This window comes from Danio rerio, chromosome 23 (assembly GCF_049306965.1).
Source record: "Danio rerio strain Tuebingen ecotype United States chromosome 23, GRCz12tu, whole genome shotgun sequence".
Classification (NCBI taxonomy): Eukaryota; Metazoa; Chordata; class Actinopteri; order Cypriniformes; family Danionidae; genus Danio; species Danio rerio.
In genome coordinates this window covers 33,706,650-33,730,927 of record NC_133198.1, presented here as the reverse complement: position 1 = coordinate 33,730,927, position 24,278 = coordinate 33,706,650, and the positions used below count along the sequence as shown (strand labels likewise).

Here is a 24,278-nt window from a genome sequence, read left to right as displayed (position 1 = left end):
GTGCAATAAGCTGCTTTTTTGTAAATAAAAAGGCATAATAACTGTATTTTCGTGTCGGCCTATTGCTTTTTTGCTTAGCAAAGTTCAGAGTAAACAAGTTTTAGATTTAGAAAAACACATTTTTGAAGTACAATTGGTACACTATAGTAATTCTCATTAGCAGATGTCTGTAATTATTAACAGTGACATTTACCTACAGTTGTTATAGAAGTTATTAATGCTAGTTTTAAAAATAAAACCCGAACTCTATTAGTTATTAGCTCACTGTTATGACTTTGGATTTATTACAAATGTATTAAATGGGAGTTATTAAACCTGTAAGTAATTAACATCACCTAAAATGTTTATGATCAGTGTATTCTAATTAACTAATGTTATCAAATGGGGTCTTCTGTAAAGTGTGTAAAGTGAACAATATGCATATAAAGACTTTCATAATATCTCGGGCATGCCATAAGCCAGATTAATATTATATCATATATGTTCATTATTATAATATATTGTATTATTAAATTCTGCCACATGTCCCTAAGTGTAGGTCAGATCAATATATGAGATCCTTTATACCAGTTTCAGTGGGTTTATCTTAATTATCATTTTAATTAATCATAACTAATTTCCTGTCGAGGACAATAAAGTTTACTTGCTTATTTACTTACTTGCTTGCTTGCTTGCTTACTTACTTAATTGAAACAGTGCTATATGAAACAAATAAATAGTATTATTGAAAGTTTAGTTATGGTCTAACACAAACACATTTAAGTAAAAGTGATGAAATCTCTCATTCTCACTGTGTTAGAAATAAGACTTGCAAACTAGAAAGAATTTAGAGGGGAAGCTATTTTAAGTAAGAATATACATTTTGTATATGGATATAAGAATATAAACGTATATAAATACACACAAATATTTTGCATGTGTATTATAAATTATAAATATGAATTTGTACATATAACTGAGGATCATGATAGTGTTTAACTGTGAAAATTCTTCTGAAACACTGTTCAAACACCAGACTAATAATGGCGTCCAGTTTGACACAAAGCACAAAAAGTTGTCAGACAATAAGACATTTGTTTATTAACAACTAATCATAAAAAAATAGTTACATGTTGTGATCTCTTCATTTATTTAAATGTGTTTAAAATATGTATTCAAAGGAGAAAAGTTTTACGCAGAGATTTCATTTTTAAAGTCGTGACACATGACTCCAGCCGTACAAGACAAGCTTTTGTTTTCATTTTAGAGGTCATTGTGTGGGAACACAGACAGCGAGGCGCGCCCTGATTGGCTCGCTGAGAAGAACAAAAGCCCCTGCCGCCGCTGATTGGTGGACGCAAACTTACACGAAATAAGTCCGCCCACCCCTGTCGGCAAGTTTTCCTTAAAGTAACTTTCTCTGTGATTAAGTTTAGTAGTTTTGCGGTGTCAAAGGCGAAGGAATCACCGCAAAGATGAAGTTGTGTAAAACTTTCCTCGGTGAGTGCTGGATTTATATTTAAACAAGCTTTTGCTGTTTGGTGCGCTGTGTTTTCTGATAGCCGGTGTTTGTGGCTTAACTTTCTGTTAACAATAACTATTCACAGTACGTTTATTGTTGTGATTGAAACACTAAATTATATGTTTTGTGGTATATTTATCCGTTTCTCTTCCCTCGAGGGTTTAAAATTAACCCATACTCGGCAGGAACAACAGTTCTTTCTTTGTTTACTTTCATTTTGAGCATTAATATAATAGAAAAGACTTAAACTGCTTTGTACTCATTTTAACGTGCTCTGATACTGTAGAACACAAAATCTTGAGCCAGTTTTCAGTTTTTGTTATGATTAAAAACTTGCGAAAAGAAATCTCTGTCCACACAGTTTTGAGACAAAGGCAACTTTTGTTTCCCAGAGGGAGTTGTGCTTTAAACTCAGAGGCTCGGACTTCTGGCATATTAAAACTTTTGTATTTGGGAGGGATCAGTCCATCTGGCTATGTGGGGGGGATTCCGGGGTGTTTTGCTTCTCATTCGCTCAGCTGGCATCCTATGTAATATTTATACACGGTGTCTGGCCAGTGGGAACAGACTGTGGCTTTAATTGTATGCTGGGCTGTCCATCTGCATGAAACTTTAGGATGAGGGGTGAGCAAAGTTCCAGCTGGTAACCGCAGAACTTAGCTCTCATTAAATATGCAAAACTCTCAAAGGCTTGATCATACATGATAGGAAACTTTTTGTTGAAGTTTTGTTAAAAATTCCTTTGTTCTTCTATTACAGGGAAAAAACTTTTTTTTTAAGTTACTTATCTTTCTCTTACATCACGTAAGATATGATAAACTGCCATAACGTTAATAGTTTTTATATAGAATGATATTATTTAACAGTTAAAATATTAAATAATCCACGGATTGCTACACTGTAAAATACTAAATTATATTACTTTATATGTGTTTTCAGAGTTTCATTTTCTGCAGTGTGCATTTATGCTATGGTATACTGATGAATAAAGTGTTTTGCAATAGATGCAGCATTTGCATGTATTCATTTAGGAGACGCTTTTATCCAAAGTGACGTTTTTTTTAACTTCATAATAAGTCAGCAATTAAACTTGAATATTTGCTTTATTTTGACATTTTACAGTAGCCTGTGGCAGCCGCTGTACAAATCATAATTCAACCGTTTACTCAGATTAAGTTAATTCAATCATATTCCACAAAACTAGGTCATGTTCTGAGCCTTCTGGAAAAAAAACACATAAAAGAAAAGTAGTTCAACGCTTTTAAAGCAAGGCACGTGTCATTACGCGAGAAAAAATAGTTCCATATTAAAGACGTGCCTTTATAAATAACTCTTTAACTGCCCCAGCAATATTTTTGTGGATTAATGTCGCTAGTTAACAAACTCAATGCTTTTTTATTTCCAACACATCCCATAATTTCTAAAACATCAACCTCTTACCATAAACGGACATAGCTTCCATTTGGTAGAGTACTAGAATTAATACACTGTAAAAAATGCAGGGTTCCATTCACGTTGATCCAACACAAATCGATTAAGTTAACACTTTTAACAAATTTATGTGGATTGTACATAAAAATATTAAGTTGTCCCAATGATATCTCAAACGTTGTGATGTTTCAGCTCATTTTAATAAAGTAGTTTGAACAAGCAAAAAATATTTTTTGAGTGTTTAAATTCTGACAAATCTGACAAAATATGTCAAAAAACTCTAAATGATCTTTATTTTTTTGAATTATGTTATAAAATATTTTATATTCTCATTTAACATGTATTCTAGTTGTTGTTGTTTTTTTTTACATCAAAACCAAAATAAGTAGTGCAACAGGATTATATTTGTAAACCAACAATGCTGTGTAATGTAAACCATTACTTAAAATTGTCATTATTTAAATGACTAAATATTCATTACAGTCAAAATATGGTCAAAAATTTGGTAGAGCAGGCAGTTAAAGAAATAATTCTGTCAAGTGAAAGGTGTTAATATGCTACTGGATATGACAATCGGACAATAGGCGCATACACATAAAACCAAAAGCTTGTTTTGACATTTAAATTATTTTATACATGTGTTACGTAACTTATTTTATAGTAACCCCAGCGTATTCATCGTTATACTGCCGAATATTTATTGACAACAGAGCTAAGCACCTGCCACGAACAGAGCTCTTGTCCATGGTACTGAAACAGCGCTGTTCTGGGTGCTGAACTTTGCTGCATTTAAATGTGCCGTTTTATTTCAAATACAACTAAATAAATGACTCCGGATTGTACATTAAACGTCAAACGACTTTCCTCCTGCGTGTGAGTGTTTTATATGGAGTGGGTGGGGGTCAACAGCAGCCCACTCTCCATCTTGTGGTGTACATGATTTACTATGATGATGATGTCACGGCGCAGGGTAGAGGAGGGGTGGACAATGGGCCTGTGAACGAAAGGTAAGTCAGTATCGTTCGACAAAGCGTGTGGAGAAAGGATTTTGGCAGCGTTTATGTTCACGTTACCTGTCGATTGATGGATATATGCGTCTCGCTAGCAAGATGAAGCTGTTTCGGACCGGTCCCGAGCGAATATTTCACGGGTTTTAACGGTAGCGGCACGAGACTCATTCTGAAGGGGAGGTGTACAACACTGAAGTTAACACACACAGCCTACAAAGAGCAAGAGGCCGCTCGCATCTCCTTGAGGAAACGTCGTTTGCTTATGGTATTTTTGGTTTATTCGTTCAGATCTTGGCGTAGATGAAGAATTGGTGTTTGGAAAGGTTTGGATTTCCGTTACTATTGAAGCCAAATGGACGCCGGACTTGTGTAATCTCTTAAAGAAGAAGTGCCATTGCATCGTGTTTACATTTTCTAGCATATTTTGCTACCGTATTGTTATGTTGTGTAGAAGTATGATTTTAAAGCGTGTTTGTGAATGGCTACATCAACATTTACGTTCCGGGTTTATTTCCAAGAAACCCAAGAACTTAATAGGGCCTCTATCGGATCTGTAACAAAATATCAATGCTCGCATAGCCTTTCAATTTCAATGTCTTGCTTGTTTTAAAACACTATTTATAGACATGTCGGAAACTTCTAGGTTTAAAAACCAAGGGGAATATTCAACTGTAGCCTACGTTTTTGCATTCATACTAATCCTGGCATACGTTTGTACAGTACTATATTGCATGTAAGAGTGCATAAATTGTAATTAGAAACCCTTAAGCAACGCACAAGCAGCATATGTTTCGTCTTGTGTGCGTGCGTTATTTACGTGTAACAAAACAATGCTAGCGAACCATCTGTTTACTTGAGGCTAGGCCTACATAATGCACTATTCAGCTATTAGATTAAAGCCTTTTCTTTCAGTTTTATATTTAAATTGCAGTTTATTCATCGCTTGCACTTGTTTTTGGACCTCGGTGTGCTGGGCTTTAAACGGTGTTTGTTTTGACGATAATACAGTGAAGTTTATAAGCATGTTCCGCTGTATTTTGTTTCTCCTCGGTGAAAGTGACAGTGTTTTGAAGGAGGAGGGTTTGGCTGATAGTAATTGAAAGGCGTGGTGTGCGAGAAGAGGTTATGCGCAGCATCATCATGGTGCTTTTTGATGGCACGAGCGTCATAAGACAAAAGAAAAACTATTATTAGTCTGTATTAAAACTACACGCAATTTGTGGCTAGCATGCTTATTTATGGGAGTTAAAAAATGTTCTCTGTGTTTTGAGAGACTGGGCCTAATGTATGAGGGAGAAAAATAAAGTTATTGATCCTTGACAGTACTCAGGTGAAAAATCTGACATTGGTTTATTCTTTAATATAGGAATAACATGTCAGCGGGTTGAGAAAAGTCACATATTTTTAGCTTTTAATAACTGTTTTCTTTCGGCAAGAAACTTTTTATATAATATTTGAAAACTACTTTCTCCTAATGTGTTAAAACATGATTAATTCATTCAGATTTTTACATATTCAAAAAGATTTCTACACATTTTTGTTTATATAGATAATTATCTAATATTCTATATTCTCTCTCTGCATATATCCTATATTCTCTTACTATTCTCGATATAAAGTAATTCTCTTATATTTAAAATCAATTGAACTTGTTTCCCTGTGAACAGTCATGGGACACTGAGTTCTAAGAGGTTTTTATTGCATATTGCATCATATGTGGCAAGTGCCCCAATTGTTGCGGTTCTCCAGGGAATTCCCTCCCCTGTTACGTGTGAGAAGAGGCTGAGCACCAGGTGCTGCTGAAAACGTAATCAGACCACATGTAATGACGCCCTGATCAAAACAGCTGGGTCACGGTCGGATCTCTCGTCCACTAAAATGAATAATCAACACCAGAGCCATGATGGCACGCAGACTCTGACAGCCCATGATATACTGCTGAAAGCCCATTCAGTGACCGAAGTGCATGTGTCCTCTGGGGCCTATTTAATGTTTGCTTATGGATTAGGGGTGTTCATCTTTGATAGTCATCCCATGAAAAATTATGTAGCGTGTGAATCGGCATTACTGCCAATGATTTGCTTACTTTGTAGTGGTGCGCAGTACTCCGTTGTTTCCCCAGCATCAAGATGTGTTGTAGTTATATTGGCAATTTAAAACTAGTATTCAATTCAAATTTATTTGTGTAGTAATTTCTTAATATGTTTTGTTTGAAAGCAGCTCTACAAAAGATGCACATTATTGCCTTACAATCAAATTCAGAAAAGTTAAGGTTATCAGTTACTATAACTGTATTAGTTACTTATAACTAGGGCCAGACAGAATCTGCAGACATTTTTTGCTATTTCTGCAGAGGATTGTAAAAGTATCATAACTGTATACTTAATATATGAAATAAAAAATGTTTTTTTTTTTAGCATTTATTTAAAGTTTACAATGCAAATGCAATTAGATCCACCTATTTGTTAAACAAAACAAGTCTTTCATATAATATATCTACTAAAAGACAGAAAATATTACTTTACAAACTGTATTGTAAATAAATTATATGAACATTTATATATATTTCACAATAATATAAGTGAAAATGAATGTAAGTATAAATTTACACACATTTACACAAGTAAATACATGGACTCAATGATGGGCCAGAAATCTGCTAATTTCTGGTTTTAATTAAAAATAATGATGGGCCTAATTATAACTTTAATTAACTAGTAACTAATAGTTAGAGTTACAGTTAGCGTCAAATGCTTTTAAAATAAAATGTATATAATAACTAGAATTGTAATTTCCCATGCAAACATTGATTTAATGTTGTTTTTATCATTGTAATGTATGTATATATATATATATATATATATATATATATATATATATTTTTTTTTTTTTTTTTTTTTTTTAAGTATGTACATTTATATTTTGGACCTAAATTGCTATTGTATTCTTTCTATCCAACAGAAAATGAGTTCAGAGGGCAGCTGCTGAGCCAGAGGTGGACACGAGGGGACAGAGTCAGCAGCTGTGAGAGCAAGAGGAGTAGGAGACAAAAAGTGAGACATTATGTGTGTCTGTGTGTGTCTCAGAGAAGTTTCATTCCCATTGATTATCTTATACTCTTACCACAAAACCAAACAGACTAAATGTACATTTCTCTTTCTGAATCTCTGACATCTTTCTCTGGGAGGGCCCTGTTTCTTTCTTATATTTCACTTTTCGACCACTATGGATTCGGAGTGATGTGCATTTGAAAGGAGTTAGTGGATGTGTATTATTGATTGAACTCTTTAAAAGCATTTAAGAGGATTGGGGGTACTCTGGTGTCTGTGAAATTAGACCTGCTCCCATCTTAGGAAAGGGTTTGAAAGGGATAGATCAGTTAAGAAGGCAGAGAACAGTTAAATTATAATTTTTACATCATTAGATTAGAGAAACTGTAAGAGTGCAAGTTAAGACATAATAAATAAATTCTTTACAAGTAAATACATCTGCGCATTTGTTTTCAAGATGAGCCAAGACGCAGATGATAAGCGGACAAGGACACGCTCAAAAGGAATCAGAGGTTAGAGCCTCTTAAAAAACATGTGAATATATTTTTATGGCCAATTTGAATGAATTTAAAGACACTGACAGCACTTTTATTTCTCTCCTAATCTCAGTTCCTCTTGAGCTTGTCGGACAAGAATACAGGTGAGATAAGCTTTCATTCTTCTGTAGTTTTTATGCATTACGTTTAGAAAAGCCTAGATTTGTAATATAATGAATACAGCTAATTGAATCCTTTGTTTTGCAGCTGCCCTACTCCGGGATGCGATGGTTTAGGCCATGTCAGTGGAAAGTATGCACGACATAGAAGGTTAGTTGTCACAATTATGTCACTCATATCTGTCAATGTAAAAACAAAATCTAAAATATTTTTACTAAAGCTTGTCATTCTTTCCAGTGCACTGGGCTGCCCGTTGGCCAAGAAAAGAAAACTCCAGGAAGCTGAAGAGAATCTGCCAGCCCCTAAAAAAAAGCCTAATCTCCTAAAGCTGGCCATGGATGATGGGTTCAATGCAGATAGTGACACAAACAGTGAAACCGAAACAAAAGATGAGGGAGTGGAGTCTGAAGAAGACACTGCTGATAAGGTGATGGAGGTGAAGGAAAAGTCACCTGCATCAGAAGCAATGACAGGTGGGTTAATCACATATTAGCTACATAACGTGTAATTGTTTTAAAAGTTACGCTACATTAGGTGCATATACAATACTCTGTTATAGTCTTTATAGACTAACAGTTTCCCTCAAATTTGTCAAGCATTAATAGAGTTCTTTTTGTTTATGATTATATTATCCATTGAAATTCTAAACTATTAAAGGGACAGTTCACCCAAAAATGAAAAATTTAATCACCCTCAATTGGTTCCAAACCTTTTTAAGTTTTGTTTTTCTGTTGAACTGAAAAAAGATATTTAGAAGAATGTTAGAGACCAGTATTCACTGACACGTTTCCCCACCAATATCCACCAACTGTTGAAATGTCCCCACCGATAATTTAATTCACTTAAAATTTAAAAAATAAAAATAAAAATCGTGCTTTCAATAATAACCTAGACATGCAGAGTGTTAAATCACGCTCGCTCCTCAAGTCGCACCGTCCCCAAGCACACATGAACATTGTGACTGGCTGATCCTTTCCCTGCTGTCATGTGAGAGACTGTAGTTGAGTTCAGATGTAGCAGTGCCAAAACTGCTCCGGGGAATTTCCAGTGCAAGAATAAGATGTTGGAGGATGCTACTGCTACACACAAGTTCTCTTTTTGAGAAAAAAAAGAAAAGGTGGACATAAGGAGCTTTTTTTCAATTAAAAGTTTGTCACATAAACTCAAGATCGCTACTGAATGAGTCAATCACGATAATGTCGTTAATGCTCTTGTTTTTCCCTACTTTAATGCACAGTCTAACGTTATAGCAGACTGATCTAGTCTGTGAATAATATGCCCTGAAAACTAACTGTAGAATAAACAGCTTCGTGTAAAACTATATGACCCATGCCAGTTCTCCTAATCTCTCAGAATAGCATGTCCAATTTTGGTTGAAACAATTTGTCAGAAAAAAAATACAGCTTGTGCTCCATATTGTATTATTATATACTGATATATGAGACATGTTTATGGCTAAAATAAACGGAGGTCTTTATTAAACTCTCTCTTTATCAGTTAATAAACATTATTTTAGCATTACAAAATCAGGCCTGTAGCCAGCTTATTGAAAGGGATATATTTTATGTTTTGAAAAATGTAACCTTTTTTTGTAGTTATTCACCTCATTTGCTATTTAATTATGAGGTATGAATATTGGATTTTAGTGACATTTTAAAAACTATTTTTTTAGCTGGATTAGCTTGTCAAATGGTAATCATAATCACACTCTTTGATATACTAAAAAATAATTCCTACCATTTTTCAAATTGCTTTCTATTCTGTATTACTATTTTAAGTGTTTATTTACAAAAGTACATTTAAACTATAAGTTTTATATTAACGCTTTATAAATAATAAACATTTTGAATAATTTTTTTAAAAAGATACTTATTTTTAAAATACAAATATATTATAATCTGTCATTACTTTTTTAGTATATCAAAGAGTGTGATTCCGAAATCTGTTTTAACTTATTTTAAATTAAAACTAAAGCCTATTGTCATAACAAACTGGCCAGCACATTCAACTTCCCTCAGTCAGAATTTGGCCATTTGAATAAAAAGATAAATTCAAACATAATAATAATCATAATCCAACTTTTGGTCTTTCAAACAACCTGAACCCCCTTGGCTATTGGCCTTAATTTAACCTTAATTTTAATTAATAAATTGTATAAATAAAGGATTATTTAATAATGTATTTTAATAGCAGTTAAATAATTAACAACAACATACATATATAAATATTTAGGCAAGTTATTTTATAACGATGGTTTGTTCTGTAGACTATTGAAAAAAATATATAGCTTAAAGGAGATAATAATTTTGACCTTTAAAATGGTTTTTAAAAAAAAATTTAAAACTGATTTTATTCCAGCCAAAATAAAACAAATTAAAAAAAAGAAAAAAATTCAAAGGGGGGCTAATAATTCTGACTTTTAATGGGTGTGTATGACTCACCGGTCCCTACCAATGTCCAGTGCAAACCTACGCCCTTGGATAACAGAATTTCCAGTTTTGGGTGAACTATACCTTTAAGTACAGATATTATAAATATTTTTAGGTTTATATAATATGCACATAAAAACCTTTACTATAGTGTTGTTTATGTATGTAAACTCACTAGTTAAACATTTTTCAACAAGCAACATGGAAATTGCTTTTGTTTACGATTGTCTTCTTTTGTTTTTTTCTTAGAAGAAAGTTCACAAGTGAACTTAGAAGAGAAAGAGACACCAATCAGACAAACAAGTCCAGTGCCAGAGATTGAAATTGAAAAGGAGGAGGCCAATATTGAGAGCACGCCCATCCAGCAAATCACCATGGATACCGAGGCAGAGGAGGAGCTACAGGTTGCTGAAGAGATTCAGGCAAGAGAGGAAGAGGTTGAGGAGGAAGCAGAAGAGATTACAGAAGAGGAGCGAGTGACCCAGCAGCTGAAAGAGACCGACGAGCCTGTGACAACAGTTGAGGAAGAAGAGGAGGACGATGAGGAAGATGAAGAGGGGGAGGAGGAAACACAATGTTTGAGCCAGAAGAACAACTCGGACCACCAGTACTTCAGCGGTGACTTTGGCAAAATGCAGACCAAAGAGACTGGGGAGCTGGAGAGGGACAGTGAAGATGAGGATGAGGAAGGAGATGAGGAGGAGGAGGAAGAACAATCCCAAGTAGAGCCTTCCTCCCTAATGGCCCCCGTACCCACTGTTTCAGCTCAGGAATTAGATGTGATGACACATGGCAACATAAATCTAGACCATCATCTTGGCGAAGATGAGGAGGAGGAGGAGGATGAAGATGAGAGAGACGATGCTTCAGATAAAGACTCGCCCACTGTAGTCATCGAGCTCGGTTCAGATGGAGAGGAAGAGGAAGAAGAGGAAGAGGAGGATGACGGAGAGGAGGAGGAGGAGGAGATTGATGAAGCAGATGATGATGATTTAGACAGCATGTCACAGAGGTCAGAGGTCACTGATGACTCGGAGACATACGACATGACACGAGGGAACCTGGGACTCCTGGAACAGGCCATTGCACTTAAAGCTGAACAAACCGGCCACAGTTCTGAAGAGAGCTACTCTCCTGAGCAGCAGCCCTACCACAGCTTAGACGACAGGACGAGTAAGGTCATGGACATCGCCGCTCGGAGAGCATACTATGGCAAAGGTGACAGGAAATGCTCATTTTAGCATTTTACCTTTAATTGAGACCAAACCTAGTAAAATATAGTGCATTAGTGTGTTGAGTTAAATTTGCTTTGTTTCCTCACCCTTGGACACAGACGGTTCTAGATTAGAGAAGAAGGAAGTAAAGTGCCCTACTCCAGGATGTGATGGCACAGGTCATGTGACTGGACTATATCCACACCACCGCAGCCTTTCTGGGTGCCCACACAAGGACAGAATCCCTCCAGAGAGTAAGCATGCTTCTGTAACAGCACTATGATCTTATACCTTTAAGATGCGTTAAAATGAAATACAATTATGTAGAAACTGTATATAAAATGTAATATACAGTTGAATTATTAGACCCTCTGTTTATATTTTTCTCCAAATTCTGGTTACCATAGAGCAGATTTTTTCAACACATTTCTAAACATAATTGTTTTAGTAACTCATTTCTAATAACTGATTTATTTGATCTTTGTCATGATGACAGTAAATAATATTTTACTAGATATTTTTTAAGACAAGTGAATTTAAATGCTTAACTAGGTTAATTAGGTTAACTAGGCAAGTTAGAGTAATAAGGCAAATAATGGTTTATTCTGTAGACTATAAAAATAAGGCTTAAAGAGGCTAATAATTTTGACCTCAAAATGGCAATTTAAAAAAATTAAAACTGCTTTTATTCAAGACGAAATAAAACAAATGAGACTTGCTCCAGAAAATAAAATATTATCAGACACACTGTGAAAATTTCCTTGGTCTGTTAAACATCGTTTGGAAAATATTTAAAAAAGAAAAAAAAATCTAAATAATTCTGACTTCAGCTGTATGTTATATTACAGTTTATATACATAAATAATAGATTTATATTAGTAGTTGTAGAGACATAAATTTCAATACATAAATGAGTAAAATTTTTAAAAGAAGTGGCTTACACCAAGGGTGCAAATACTTTTTAAAAAATGTTACATATATATTTATTTTGAATAATATGAAATATTGCTACAATTTAAAATAACTTTCCTTTGCTTCAGTGTCACACAATCCTTAAATCATTGTATGCTAATTTGGTGCTCAAGAAACATTTATTTTTATTATCAATGTTGAAAAGAATTTTGTTGGTTAATATCTATTTTTCTACTAGTCTTGGCAATGCATGAGAACGTACTGAAGTGTCCCACACCTGGATGCACTGGGCAGGGACACGTGAACAGCAACCGCAATACACATCGCAGGTACTGCTCCTTAATGATTTTAACAAGCTTCCTATTCTGTTTTCAGTTTCACCAACATTAGAGGTCATTTAAGGGTTACAATTGAAAGTATAATTTTAAAAATCAAAAGATTGCTTTACTTCTCTGGTAAAATTTAAAAGAAAAATAACATACTGACACTTCTCCCTAAAACCATGTGATTTTCTTACATTTGACACTTTTAGCCTCTCTGGATGTCCTATTGCTGCTGCAGGGAAACACAAAAGCCATGACAAGCAGTCTCAGCCGCAGACCTCTGTCATTGATCCTGCCTCTGTAGGCTCAAACTCTGACAGAGTTCTCAGGTGAGTGTTTTCAATATCCTAGCTAGATCCCTGTCTGTTACACAGACAAAAAAGCTTGATGAGTAAACACTTTTTTTTTTGTACAGGCCAATGTGTTTTGTAAAGCAGCTGGAGATCCCTCAGTATGGTAGCTACAGGACAAATGCCATGCCGGCTACTCCTCGTGCCAACCTGGCCAAGGAGCTGGAGAAGTATTCCAAGGTGTCCTTTGACTATGCAAGCTTTGATGTACAGGTGTTTGGCAAGCGCATGCTTGCACCTAAGATGCCCACCAGCGAAACCTCACCTAAAGCCTTCAAATGTAATAAACCTCTCATTTCTTTCTGTTTAAATGAATAAATAAGATACACAAGCAAGAGTTTATTAATAGCACACTGAAACCCATATTATCATAATTAACAGCAATATTAATTCCTAAAGCCCCATCCCCAAGCCACAGCCTGTCTGGAGGCTACACCAAAAGCAGCTCCTCTTCCACCTCAAGTGGGTACGACTACACCCATGATGCCGAAGCCGCACACATGGCTGCCACTGCCATCCTCAACCTGTCCACCCGCTGCTGGGAGAGACCCGAAAACCTCAGCACCAGACCACCAGATCAGGCCGGCAAAGTGCGTTCGTCTTACTGTATCTGCACCTGTCATTCAGTCTAGAGGATATTTAAAGTGTCATAGCATCAATATTACCCACACCACATAAAAATAATTGATTTATTTTGCAATCTAGGACATGGACATTGAGGTGGATGAAAACGGTACACTGGACCTCAGCATGAAAAAACCCAAAAGGGAAGGAGTCAGGTCACCAGATCCATCCTCCTCCTCGTCATCGTCTTCTCAACACCATGGCGTCACCTCGCCTCACTCCAGCCACACCTACAAGCAAGAGGAGTGGGAGGGGCCTCTGGACTACACCAAGTCAAACCGACAGAAAGAGGAGGAGCCAGAGGAGGTACGTCTATTGGCTTGATGAAGATATTTTTACACATACTTGAGAGTCTGAAAACACTTTGGATATAAAAAAAAAAAAAAAAACACGTTATGCTATTGTCCTCAGGTGGAGTACACCACACACTCATACGCCTCCTCTGATGGAGAAGATGATGATGGCACTCAGGAGGGAGCAGAGGACAGGACGTACCCCGGTGAGGTCACAACCTCCAGCTATAAGGTCAAATTTCAGCCCAAGGACCTCAAAAAAGAGATCTTGCTGTGAGTGTCTGCAAAAGCATCCTTATTTAAACACAAAACACATGTGCAAAGCCAATGTCTGTAGTGCCTTACGTTAGTAAACCTCCTAACCAGAATGATTCCACAGAGATTAACTGCTCTCTTCATGTCTTTTCAGATGTCCCACCCCAGGTTGTGATGGCAGTGGGCATATAACTGGGAACTATGCATCTCACCGAAGGTATGCCATAAACGGTGACACAGTGTTTCTAGTCTAGTCTCACATTTTTTCATTTTTCTTCATCTGTTTTCTTCTTTGCTCAACCCTCCTAACAGCATAAACACAATATTACAACAAACAAACGCTTTTTTTTTTTACTGCACTTAGCATTAATTAAATTAATAATTTGATTAATTTAATATAAGTACTAGTTTTTCCATTTTAGCTGTACAAGATAACAGACTTACTCTCATAAACTAATTCTTTGTATTTTAGCAGCAAATACGGCTGAAGTCAGAAATATTAGCCCCCTTTAAATCTTTTTTTCTTTTTTTAAATATTTCCCAAATGATGTTTAACAGGACAAGGAAATTTTCACAGTATGTCTGATATTTTTTTCTTCTTGATAAAGTCTTATTTGTTTTAATTCTGCTAGAATAAAAGCAGTTTTAATTTTTTTTAAAACCATTTTAAGGTCAAAATTATAAGCTATATTTTATTTTGATAGTCTACAGAACAAACCATCGTCATACAATAACTTGCCCAATAACCCTAACCTGCCTAGTTAACCTAATTAACCTAGTTAAGCCTTTAAATGTCACTTTAAGCTTTAATCCGGGTATATACAGGAACCAGAGAATAAAATTCAATATTTTAAAGACCTTTTTAAGACTCTTTCCATACATTTGAAGACCTCATCGCCACTTTAGGTCAAAACAATTAACATTGGCGACATTTTATATATATTTACTAAATACTGATTGTAAGAAATTATTCCTAAAAAAAACATTATTCATATAGTTTATAAAAATGTTAATCCAGAAGATGTCGTCTATAGAACAGCAGAAATAATGGTGCTGCCTTGGTTACTGCAGTAAACAAAGCTGTGTGACACCAAATATAGCAGGATTATATCGATTTCATAAACTACACAGTATCCTAAAATTTCAAACTTCAGTATACAACTGTAAATACTGTATAATCTATTTACTGTATAATCTATAAAACCTTTTAAGGCTTTTTAAGGGCCTTAAATTTCCATAAATTGATTTATCAACTTTTAATACTTTTTAAGACCCCGCGGACACCCTTTTTTTTTTTGATAGTCTACAGAACAAACATACAACAACTTGCCTAATTACCCTAGCCTGCATAGTTAACCTAATAAACCTAGTTAAGCCTTTAAATGTCACTTTAAGCAGTATAGAAGTGTCTTGAAAAATATCTAGTCAAATATTTTTTACTGTCATCATGGCAAAGATAAAAGAAATCAGTTATTAGAAATGAGTTATTAAAACGATTATGTTTATAAATGTGTTTAAAAAAATTCTCTCCGTTAAACAGAAATTGGGGGGAAAATAAACAGGGGGGCTAATAATTCAGGGGGTTTAATCATTTTGACTTAAAACTGTATATTGCTAAAATACAGAGTTTGCATTATACTACACAATACATATAACTCTTCCATCTTCAATTAAACCTACTTCCTTCTATTCTTTCCTCCTGGTGTTTTTCTACTGCTCTTCAGTCTCTCTGGTTGTCCCCTTGCTGATAAAAGTCTTCGGACCCTCATGGCTGCCCACACTGCTGAACTCAAGTATGTCTGTGCTCTGATTTTTCCTCTAATGAATGACCTCTACTGATTACTACTTGCACTTTGCTGAACACTGCTGTTCCTGTAATACACTGTTTACTGTCTCTTTTGCTGGCTGTTCTTGCACTAAATGAACCAGAAATCACTTTACATTTACACTGGTCAAAGATTTTGCTGGACTGTGTATTGAAGATGCAGCAAACCAAATTAAACATATATTAAGTATCCAGACTGAAACCCAAATATTAATTTAAAGATATAATATAAACGAATGGGTGATATTTAAATTATATTTCTCTGAAGGTGTACTGTTTGTAGCAATGCTAACCTGTCTTTCTCTCTTTTTTTGTGAATTCCAGATGCCCTACCCCAGGTTGTGATGGATCAGGACACATCACTGGAAACTATGCTTCCCATAGAAGGTTTGTTAGTCATCATTTTACATTCACTCCTCCAAAGTTCCAAAAATATCAAACTGTGCATATTGAAACACAGTAACATTTACATGTTATCTTTTGCAGTCTGTCTGGATGTCCACGTGCCAAGAAGGGAGGAATCAAAACCACCCCGACAAAGGATGACAAGGAAGACTCTGAGCTCATAAAGTACGTTTTTAATAAACCTACTATGCTGCACAAAGCCAGCGGATTTACTAAACACAGCCTGCGTCTTTAGAGAATGCCAAAACTGACTGCCAGCTCATCACTTACCTCTCTATAGGTGCCCGGTGCCAGGTTGTGACAGTCTGGGGCATATCAGTGGGAAATACGCCACCCACCGCAGTGCCTATGGGTGCCCGCTGGCAGCACGCCGGCAGAAAGAGGGCATGTTAAATGGCACACCATTCTCCTGGAAGGCCTTCAAGACTGAGGGCCCGACCTGCCCCACGCCGGGATGTGATGGATCAGGACATGCCAATGGCAGCTTCCTCACTCATCGCAGGTACAGATGGAGCCTAGTGAAATTTGCAGATATATATTAGGGTTCTGTATTGAAAACAGAGAAAGGAGGAACATATTCAACGCAAGGATGATAACTATAATGATGCACTAATTATAGAGCTAAACATTGTTCAAAATGTCTAAAATTTAAAAACAGATCAAAGTTTTTTCAAGTCATTGACAACTAATCATCCTGGTATAAATAGTTTGATTTAAAGCAGCATCAGACAACATTTACATCTTGTGCTTAAAAGCAGAATGTTTTTTTGAGCATTTGTGTGAGCTAGGAACATATGGACGCCCAAATAAACCAAATAAACGACAATATATGTATGTATCTTTAGGGAAAGTACTACTATTTATATAATTATTATTTTTTTTAAATGTTGTGAGCACTCACCTAATATACTGTAATGTTTGTTTCACTCATACTGAACGCTAGAGGGCACCTTGCACGTAAATTCTACTTCTGCATTACAGAAATAAAGGCACTGGCTGTATTAGAAATCACCCATATACGTGCATTTAATATTTCCTTACATTAGTCCACTAATATAGCCAACTTAAGGGAGTGAATAAAACCAATGAGTGCACCGGAAAGGATGCCAATTTGATTTCCATCATGAATACAAACGTTAATTTGACAATTAAATTATTTTGAGACTGAAAGGATTCTGCTGTGGATGCCATTTTGTTGTCATTCTAGCTCAGAGGTGCCCAAAGTTGGCCCATGGTAACCTTTGGTTTGGCCCTTTGGTTTTTCATCCCATCTGAAAAAAAGAGGGAGAATGATGGGGAGTTGTTTGGGGCAACTGTCTTTCAAAGAGATTGTTATTTTGAATCTAGCCTAACCTTTTGCTTCTTTTATAAATTGATAAGCTACAAAAAAGCCAATTAAAATTAAACGTTTAATTTAAATGTTGGAAATGAATCAGACTTTTAAAATGTAAATACTGTCACTCGACAGAAAACAATGCGCAAAGCATCAGCAAGCAAATCAAGGCAAAGGCAGGAGCAGCTCAACTAGTGTTTTCAGCATTGAGCCACATTGTGTTATAAATGGGATTGTTTATGTTTTAATTATAGTAAGTTCATTATTAAATGGTTAAAACGATACTTCATCCTTAATTAACCTGTTTTAAAGCAACATTTTCTAGTTATTTTTAAATATTAGCAAATAAATTAGGAAATTATCCATGGCAAATTTAATGTAATAAGGTTTGGTATATTTAACTTTGGCCCACAGCCTCAATCAAATTTGGTTTTTGGCCCTTTACAAGTACAAGTTTGGGCACCCCTGTTCTAGCTGTTGAGTGTACATCGTTTATACTCGTAATTGCGGTGCACTGTGGGACTGATAGAGCGCACTTTGCTGCTCCCTCAAAGTTCACTATTTAAGGATATAGGAGGTGATTTTGGACACACAAGATAAAGAAAGCTAGAAACTGATTACATGAAAGCATAATAAACCATATTTTGTTTATTTGTATTCTTCAAGCCATCCTGGGTGTTTTTATAAGAATGAAGTATATTGATAACGCTATGCTAATTGACTCAACATTTAAAACTCTATATACAATATTATAATAATAGTATGATTACTTCCTAATTCTATGACATAAAACTAAGTCTGGTCCAAAAAAGAAGTTATTTCAAACACTTGACTGATGTTATAAAGTAAATTCAGAGTCGCAAAACAAGTACTGCTGTTGTGCCTATATTCATTGCACAGACCGATTTACGGTTTTATTGTTATTATCACACGAAGGCTATTTCTTATCATCTGGATAATTTTTATTAGCATATTGCAAATGATAAGATATATTGCTTATCTTTAATTTGAGTGTTAATATAGCTATCATTTCCTTTATCGTTGTACAGAAGTTATCACTCTTAGACTAATATATATGTGAGCGAATTAAACTATGCGATCATTTTCGTGAGCAAACTTTATATATTTTTTTGATAGAATTTTGACTGAAGCTATTTTCCTTAGAAATGTCATACTGAGATGTTTTGAAATATTAGAAATGTCTATTTTTGACTTGCTGGGGTTATTGGGGGCTGATGTAAGTCTTGTTTCATATCTCATAATCATGGTGTGTTTCCACAGCCTGTCAGGTTGCCCTAGAGCTTCAGCTAACAAGAAGAGAGCCAGGTTCCCAGGAGATGACTACATCAGCAAGAAATTCAGGGCAAGTGATGGTAAGATCAAATATCATCTGCTTCTCTTATTGTGTCCAATTATGTTTATTTTGCACTTTTGATTAACTTATGCAGTTTTTTTATCCATTCAGTGCTAGACAATGATGAAGATATTAAACAGCTAAACAAAGAGATCAATGAACTGAATGAGTCGAACTCTGAGATGGAAGCAGACATGGCCAACCTCCACACACAGGTCTGCTTTCATCAAATACATATATGCTCTGCTATACAAAGGTTTGGGATCGGTGGGGTTTTGAAAATGTTTTAAAAGACAACGTTTAGCCTATCTGCATTTAATTAAAAAATACAGTAAAAATGGTATTGTTTGTACAGACATTTGAGCCCATTAATGAGTCTAATTATTCACTGATGTAAATGTGTGTAAATATATATTTATTCAGTTTCCATATTAATTTCAGTAGATTAATAGTACAGTAGTAGGGCTGCACGATTACTAAAAAAAAAGATTGTGATCTTGATTACAAGCATTTAATGTTTATTTCTTTAATAGCGAACACAAAGTATTAATAAAAATAATTATTTTACAATGTCACTACAACTACTCTGGCATATACAATGTTGAATATAATGCAGAAGGGAATCTGATAATGACAAATGTATCATTGTACCAGTGGGAAAAATGGTCTAATAATGTTGTCAATAACAATAATTAAACTTCAGAATTATGAATAGTTGTATTCTGATGTCATCACTTTACTTTGAATTAACAAACAGGACATATTTAAAGTCTGTTCGAAGTCCACCATTCCAAGTCTATACAAAATTTTGCATTTTAACCAACAGCAGACCTACACATAGGCCTAATATTATTAGTGTTTTTATTATATGTTTAAGAAATAAAAATAATAATCCCATACTCATATTAACCTTTATTTAATATCTACCGAACTGTGGGAAAATTGTGATCTTTGATTTTATTGATCACAGAAAAATTGTGATTCTCATTTTAGCCAAAATCATGCAGCCCCATTGTAATCTTTAAATGGTCACTCTTTACTAGAAGGTTCTATTAGATTATGTTTGTTGAAGTATTTACTAACATGAACAAACAATAAATCATACATTTATTGCTGTATTCATATTTGTTCAGCAGATTCTGTCAGGCCCTGGTTTTATGTCATGAATCAACCAGACAACCAGATAAGAGATGAATTACAAATTTGATTTTGATCAAATTTGATTTAAAGCAGATAACTATATTAAAATCACACTGAAAAAAAGTACAAGAATGTCCAGGCTTTAATGACGGAAACAATGACAATACAATTACATTAAGCATTCAATGATGAGTAGAAAAATAAATCTATTAAATAAATGTTGTTGGTTGTGGTTGGTGATAAATAGGAAATATGCAAACATTTGATTATTTTGAGAGCTTGGGAGGCTGATATGCATGAATTCCGCTATTAACCATAACAACCGCTGAAATTACAATAGGTCTGTTTTTTACCCTTTATCTGGAAGATATATGTTCATTTTTTAAGTCATAAAAGTTCAAAAGTCCTGTAATAACAATGAGCAACACATCGGGGTTTTTCCAATGAGTAGTTCAATAAGTGCCATATTAAAGTTTAAAGGTTTTCGGTTAATGTTTGGCGAAAATAAATAAAAGTTTTTACTCGTGGAATCTAAAAGTGTTTATTGTCAATGCTGAAAAATGTTGATTTTCCATTGAAAACTGTGATACATTTGCTCTCTTATGCACGCAATAGAATGCATCCTTAAGAATCCAAAGAATAAACATTTTCAGTATTTAAAAAAATCAACTCAGAACAGTAGTGTTAAATAAGAAAAACACAATCTATTCTTTAAGATCTACAATTTTATGCAAATATTTGGCCATCCTTCTGTTGCTGCATAGTAATGTGCTCTTTCTTTATAATTGAAGATCAGAGTGAAATGTCATTTGATTTCCTAGAGAAAGCTAGATAATGCTATTTTTTTCAGATATTTTTGTCCAACTGTCTGTTTTTATTATGAATTAAATTGCATTGCATATGTTGATTAAATAAATGTTATGTCAGAACTCAGCTGTTGCTTTTTCCATAGGATGTAACATATATACAAATGAAATCACTGATTTGAAAGGCCAGCAGGTTATGACTTGCAATTATGAAAACAATCAGGGGTGGCCAAACTTTTGCATAAGACTGTATGACAATATTGCAATACTACAAAGTGAAGCACATCTTATTCTTTCATGCATTTCTATCTCAATAGATCTCATCCATGGAGAAGAACCTCAAGAGCATGGAGGAGGAGAATAAGCTGATAGAGGAAAAGAATGAGGCTCTGTTCATGGAACTGTCAGGCCTGAGCCAGGCTCTCATCCGCAGCCTTGCCAACATCCGTCTACCACAGATGGTTAGTCTATTTGCTGCCTATTCCATTCAATAAGCGTTACGCATGATATTTTTTCTTCCCTGTTTCTAACCAATATCAATCTATCATTTACCACAGCAAGAGCCAATCACCGAGCAGAACTTTGACGCCTACGTGGACACGCTGACCCACATGTTTACTGATAAAGAGTGCTATCAAAACCCAGAAAACCGAGCTCTGCTGGAGTCCATCAACCAGGCCGTCAAAGGTATCGAGGTGTGAGCAGCTGAAAGACACTGTGGGTTGAATAACCAGACCAACTACGTGAAAAAAAAAAAAACTAAAATACTGTTTAAGGACATTCAGGTTTTGTATGTGTCGCCCTCTGAGCTGAGGAACGCCACGAGACCCGTGGATTAAAAGAGAAGGACCAAATTCCATTTCCAAAATAATGCTGCTTAGCGATTTTGATGCGATACAAGATCCTTTGCCTCTTAAACCAAGCTGGCTCTACTTGTTCTTCTTCTTCTTCTTTCGGGATATTTTTGGAGCAAAGCATTTGTTACTGTTTTCTAAAGCAACTCTCACCGACACTGATCTGCCTTTCTTACTTCCCTCAGTGCATGGAGGTTGCTGTGAACAATAAGTCGTGAGATTGTCATGTGTGTCTGTTGGGGTGAGTCTATGTGCGTATGAGTGTTTTTGTGTGTACTGTCCGAAGTAATGAGCTCCCTCGACAAAAAAAAAAAAATATGATTAGTATGCAGCACTGCTACATTGGAAGCCCTTGTATGATAATGTTGTCTCATATTTGGTGTAAATGTGCTCCTGTTCCATTCAGTAATATTTATCGTATTTGAGAACATAGATATTGCACTTCAACGAATAGTTTGTAGTTCCATCGTCATGTCATTCCTGTAATTATTATTATTATTATTACTGTTGTTGTTATTATTATTATTATGGCTATTTAAATTGGGTCCTTGAAATGTAAGTTTAATTTATTATTTATTCATGTTAAGGTTTATTTATTAATCAGTGTCTATTTATGGACTTAATTTATTTCACAAAGCAAAACTCTATACACAGCTTTTAAGCAGTTCTTAAAGAGGAGAGACGTTGCCCTCTGCGTTGTGAAAGAGGCAATATTTTAAGAATATCGACAGCAAATTGTTTTATAAACCTTCCTATTTATTTTAAAGACAGAGATTTATAATCTCTTTTTTAAGTGCAAATATTTTCTACCTGACAATTTTTATATTGTTTTTTTAATATTCTCCTTTATTTAATGAGTTCTGTTTTCCATAAAAGTATTTTGACACCCTCCAGAGTGAAGTGGGTTGAACAGATATGATGTATTTATTGTTATTTATTTAGTATTTAAGAACAAATTGAATGGAGATCTTGTTGCATATTTATTTTGTAAATGTCTCTGTGTTAGTGGTTGCTGCATATGGATAGTCTTTGCCCATGTTGTCGATAAAATAAATGGGAATTCTATCACCTACAATGGAGTGTGTCCTATTTAACGCTTGCTTTATGTTGACTCGTTGTAACTGGGCTAGTATTTGCCCTGGATCGAACTATGATATTTTGGTTAGTTTAAATAGTTTTGAATAATTTTCCAACATGTGTCAAGCCAACCTCTTAGTAGGTTACTTGGCTGACATCTGCTGGATACATAGCGATGAAATCACGATTTATGCTCAGCCGTTTAGGTCTGCATTCAATGCAAAAACATACAGTCCAAATACAGTGCAAAAACATAAAAGTATGTATTTGTATGCAAACATCATAAAATACTGATAAATTATTGATAATATTAGAGCTAAATGTTCATTGAAAGAAAAACCTAAACAATACCATTTTAGGTATTTAGGAGTACATTCAATTATGCATTTACATTTATCTTTTACAACTGCAGCTCAATAAAACATATTCTGAAAACATTTCATTTTAAGCTCTGTATACCAATATTCATTCATTCATTTATTAATTTTTCTTCGGCTTAGTCCCTTAATTTATCATGAGTCGCCACAGCGGAATGAACCGCCAACTTATCCAGCATATGTTTTACACAGCGGATGCCCTTTCAGCTGCAACCTAGTACTGGAAAACACTCATACACTCTCATTACATTGTAGATTTAAGTAACATAAATATATCTTATGTACAACTCTGCAAATTATGGACAGCAACAAAAACAAAGCTGTAAATTGTATTATTAATCAATTATTATGATTATCATTAATAATTATTATTATATTTATTTCTTATCCGTTACACTAAGTCAAAAAGTTTTTATGCAGCAAAAATATTCAAAAGCTTATTTGTAGAAAATATATTTACTTAAAAACACATATTTTAAAATTGTTGCTATGTCTATATGTTTCCCAGTGCTGCGTTACAGCTGGAAGGGCATCTGCTGTATAAAACATATGCTGGATAAGTTAGCGGTTCATCCCACTGTGGCGACCCCAGATTAACAAAGGGACTAAGCCGAACAGAAAATGAAGGAATAAATAAAAACATATTAATTTACAATTAATTAATTAATATTTCGTGAAATAACCCACATTGTCAACCACAGCAGATGAAAACTTCTTATTCAAAACAATTTTCACCTTGTAAAAACGTATAATAATAAATAAATAAGTAAATAAATAAATATGTATGCATGTATGTATATAAATTGCTCAGCATAATTGAGTACACCCCATTTTGTAAATTAATATTTTTTTCCATTTCTCCAGGAATATAGGCAATGTATTCTGGTGCATTTAAACAAAACAGATTTATCAAACAGATATATTTATTAAAATAATATTTTAGTCACCAAACATATTTAGAAATTAAAAATATTATACAATTAAAATTCAAGCAAAATATTGCAAAAAACTAAATTTCAACAAAAATTTTCTTTTTTTCTTCTTGTTTTTATTTTTTCC

General features: G+C 34.6%; 1 protein-coding gene across 21 annotated transcripts; it reads left to right on the top strand.

Annotated features, from left to right (window-relative positions):
• Nucleotides 1-1,413: 1,413 nt before the first annotated feature.
• On the top strand, nucleotides 1,414-22,840 carry myt1a (myelin transcription factor 1a). 21 transcript variants are annotated; one of them, XM_073939175.1, is made up of 23 exons: nucleotides 1,414-1,479; nucleotides 6,904-6,995; nucleotides 7,450-7,504; nucleotides 7,602-7,632; nucleotides 7,736-7,798; nucleotides 7,886-8,121; nucleotides 10,330-11,295; nucleotides 11,411-11,545; nucleotides 12,442-12,532; nucleotides 12,736-12,855; nucleotides 12,942-13,156; nucleotides 13,276-13,466; nucleotides 13,582-13,806; nucleotides 13,912-14,066; nucleotides 14,203-14,265; nucleotides 15,773-15,841; nucleotides 16,198-16,260; nucleotides 16,360-16,443; nucleotides 16,559-16,780; nucleotides 18,893-18,984; nucleotides 19,077-19,180; nucleotides 21,229-21,372; nucleotides 21,469-22,840. In XM_073939175.1, the coding sequence occupies exons 1-23, from the start codon at nucleotides 1,455-1,457 to the stop codon at nucleotides 21,610-21,612; spliced, it is 3,585 nt and encodes a 1,194-aa protein (XP_073795276.1). In that variant the 5' UTR covers nucleotides 1,414-1,454; the 3' UTR covers nucleotides 21,613-22,840. The 21 variants fall into 21 exon arrangements, with proteins under 21 accessions (XP_073795276.1, XP_073795275.1, XP_068075167.1 ...); XM_073939174.1 differs by having other exon boundaries at nucleotides 13,258-13,466; XM_068219066.1 differs by having other exon boundaries at nucleotides 10,327-11,295.
• Nucleotides 22,841-24,278: the final 1,438 nt, after the last annotated feature.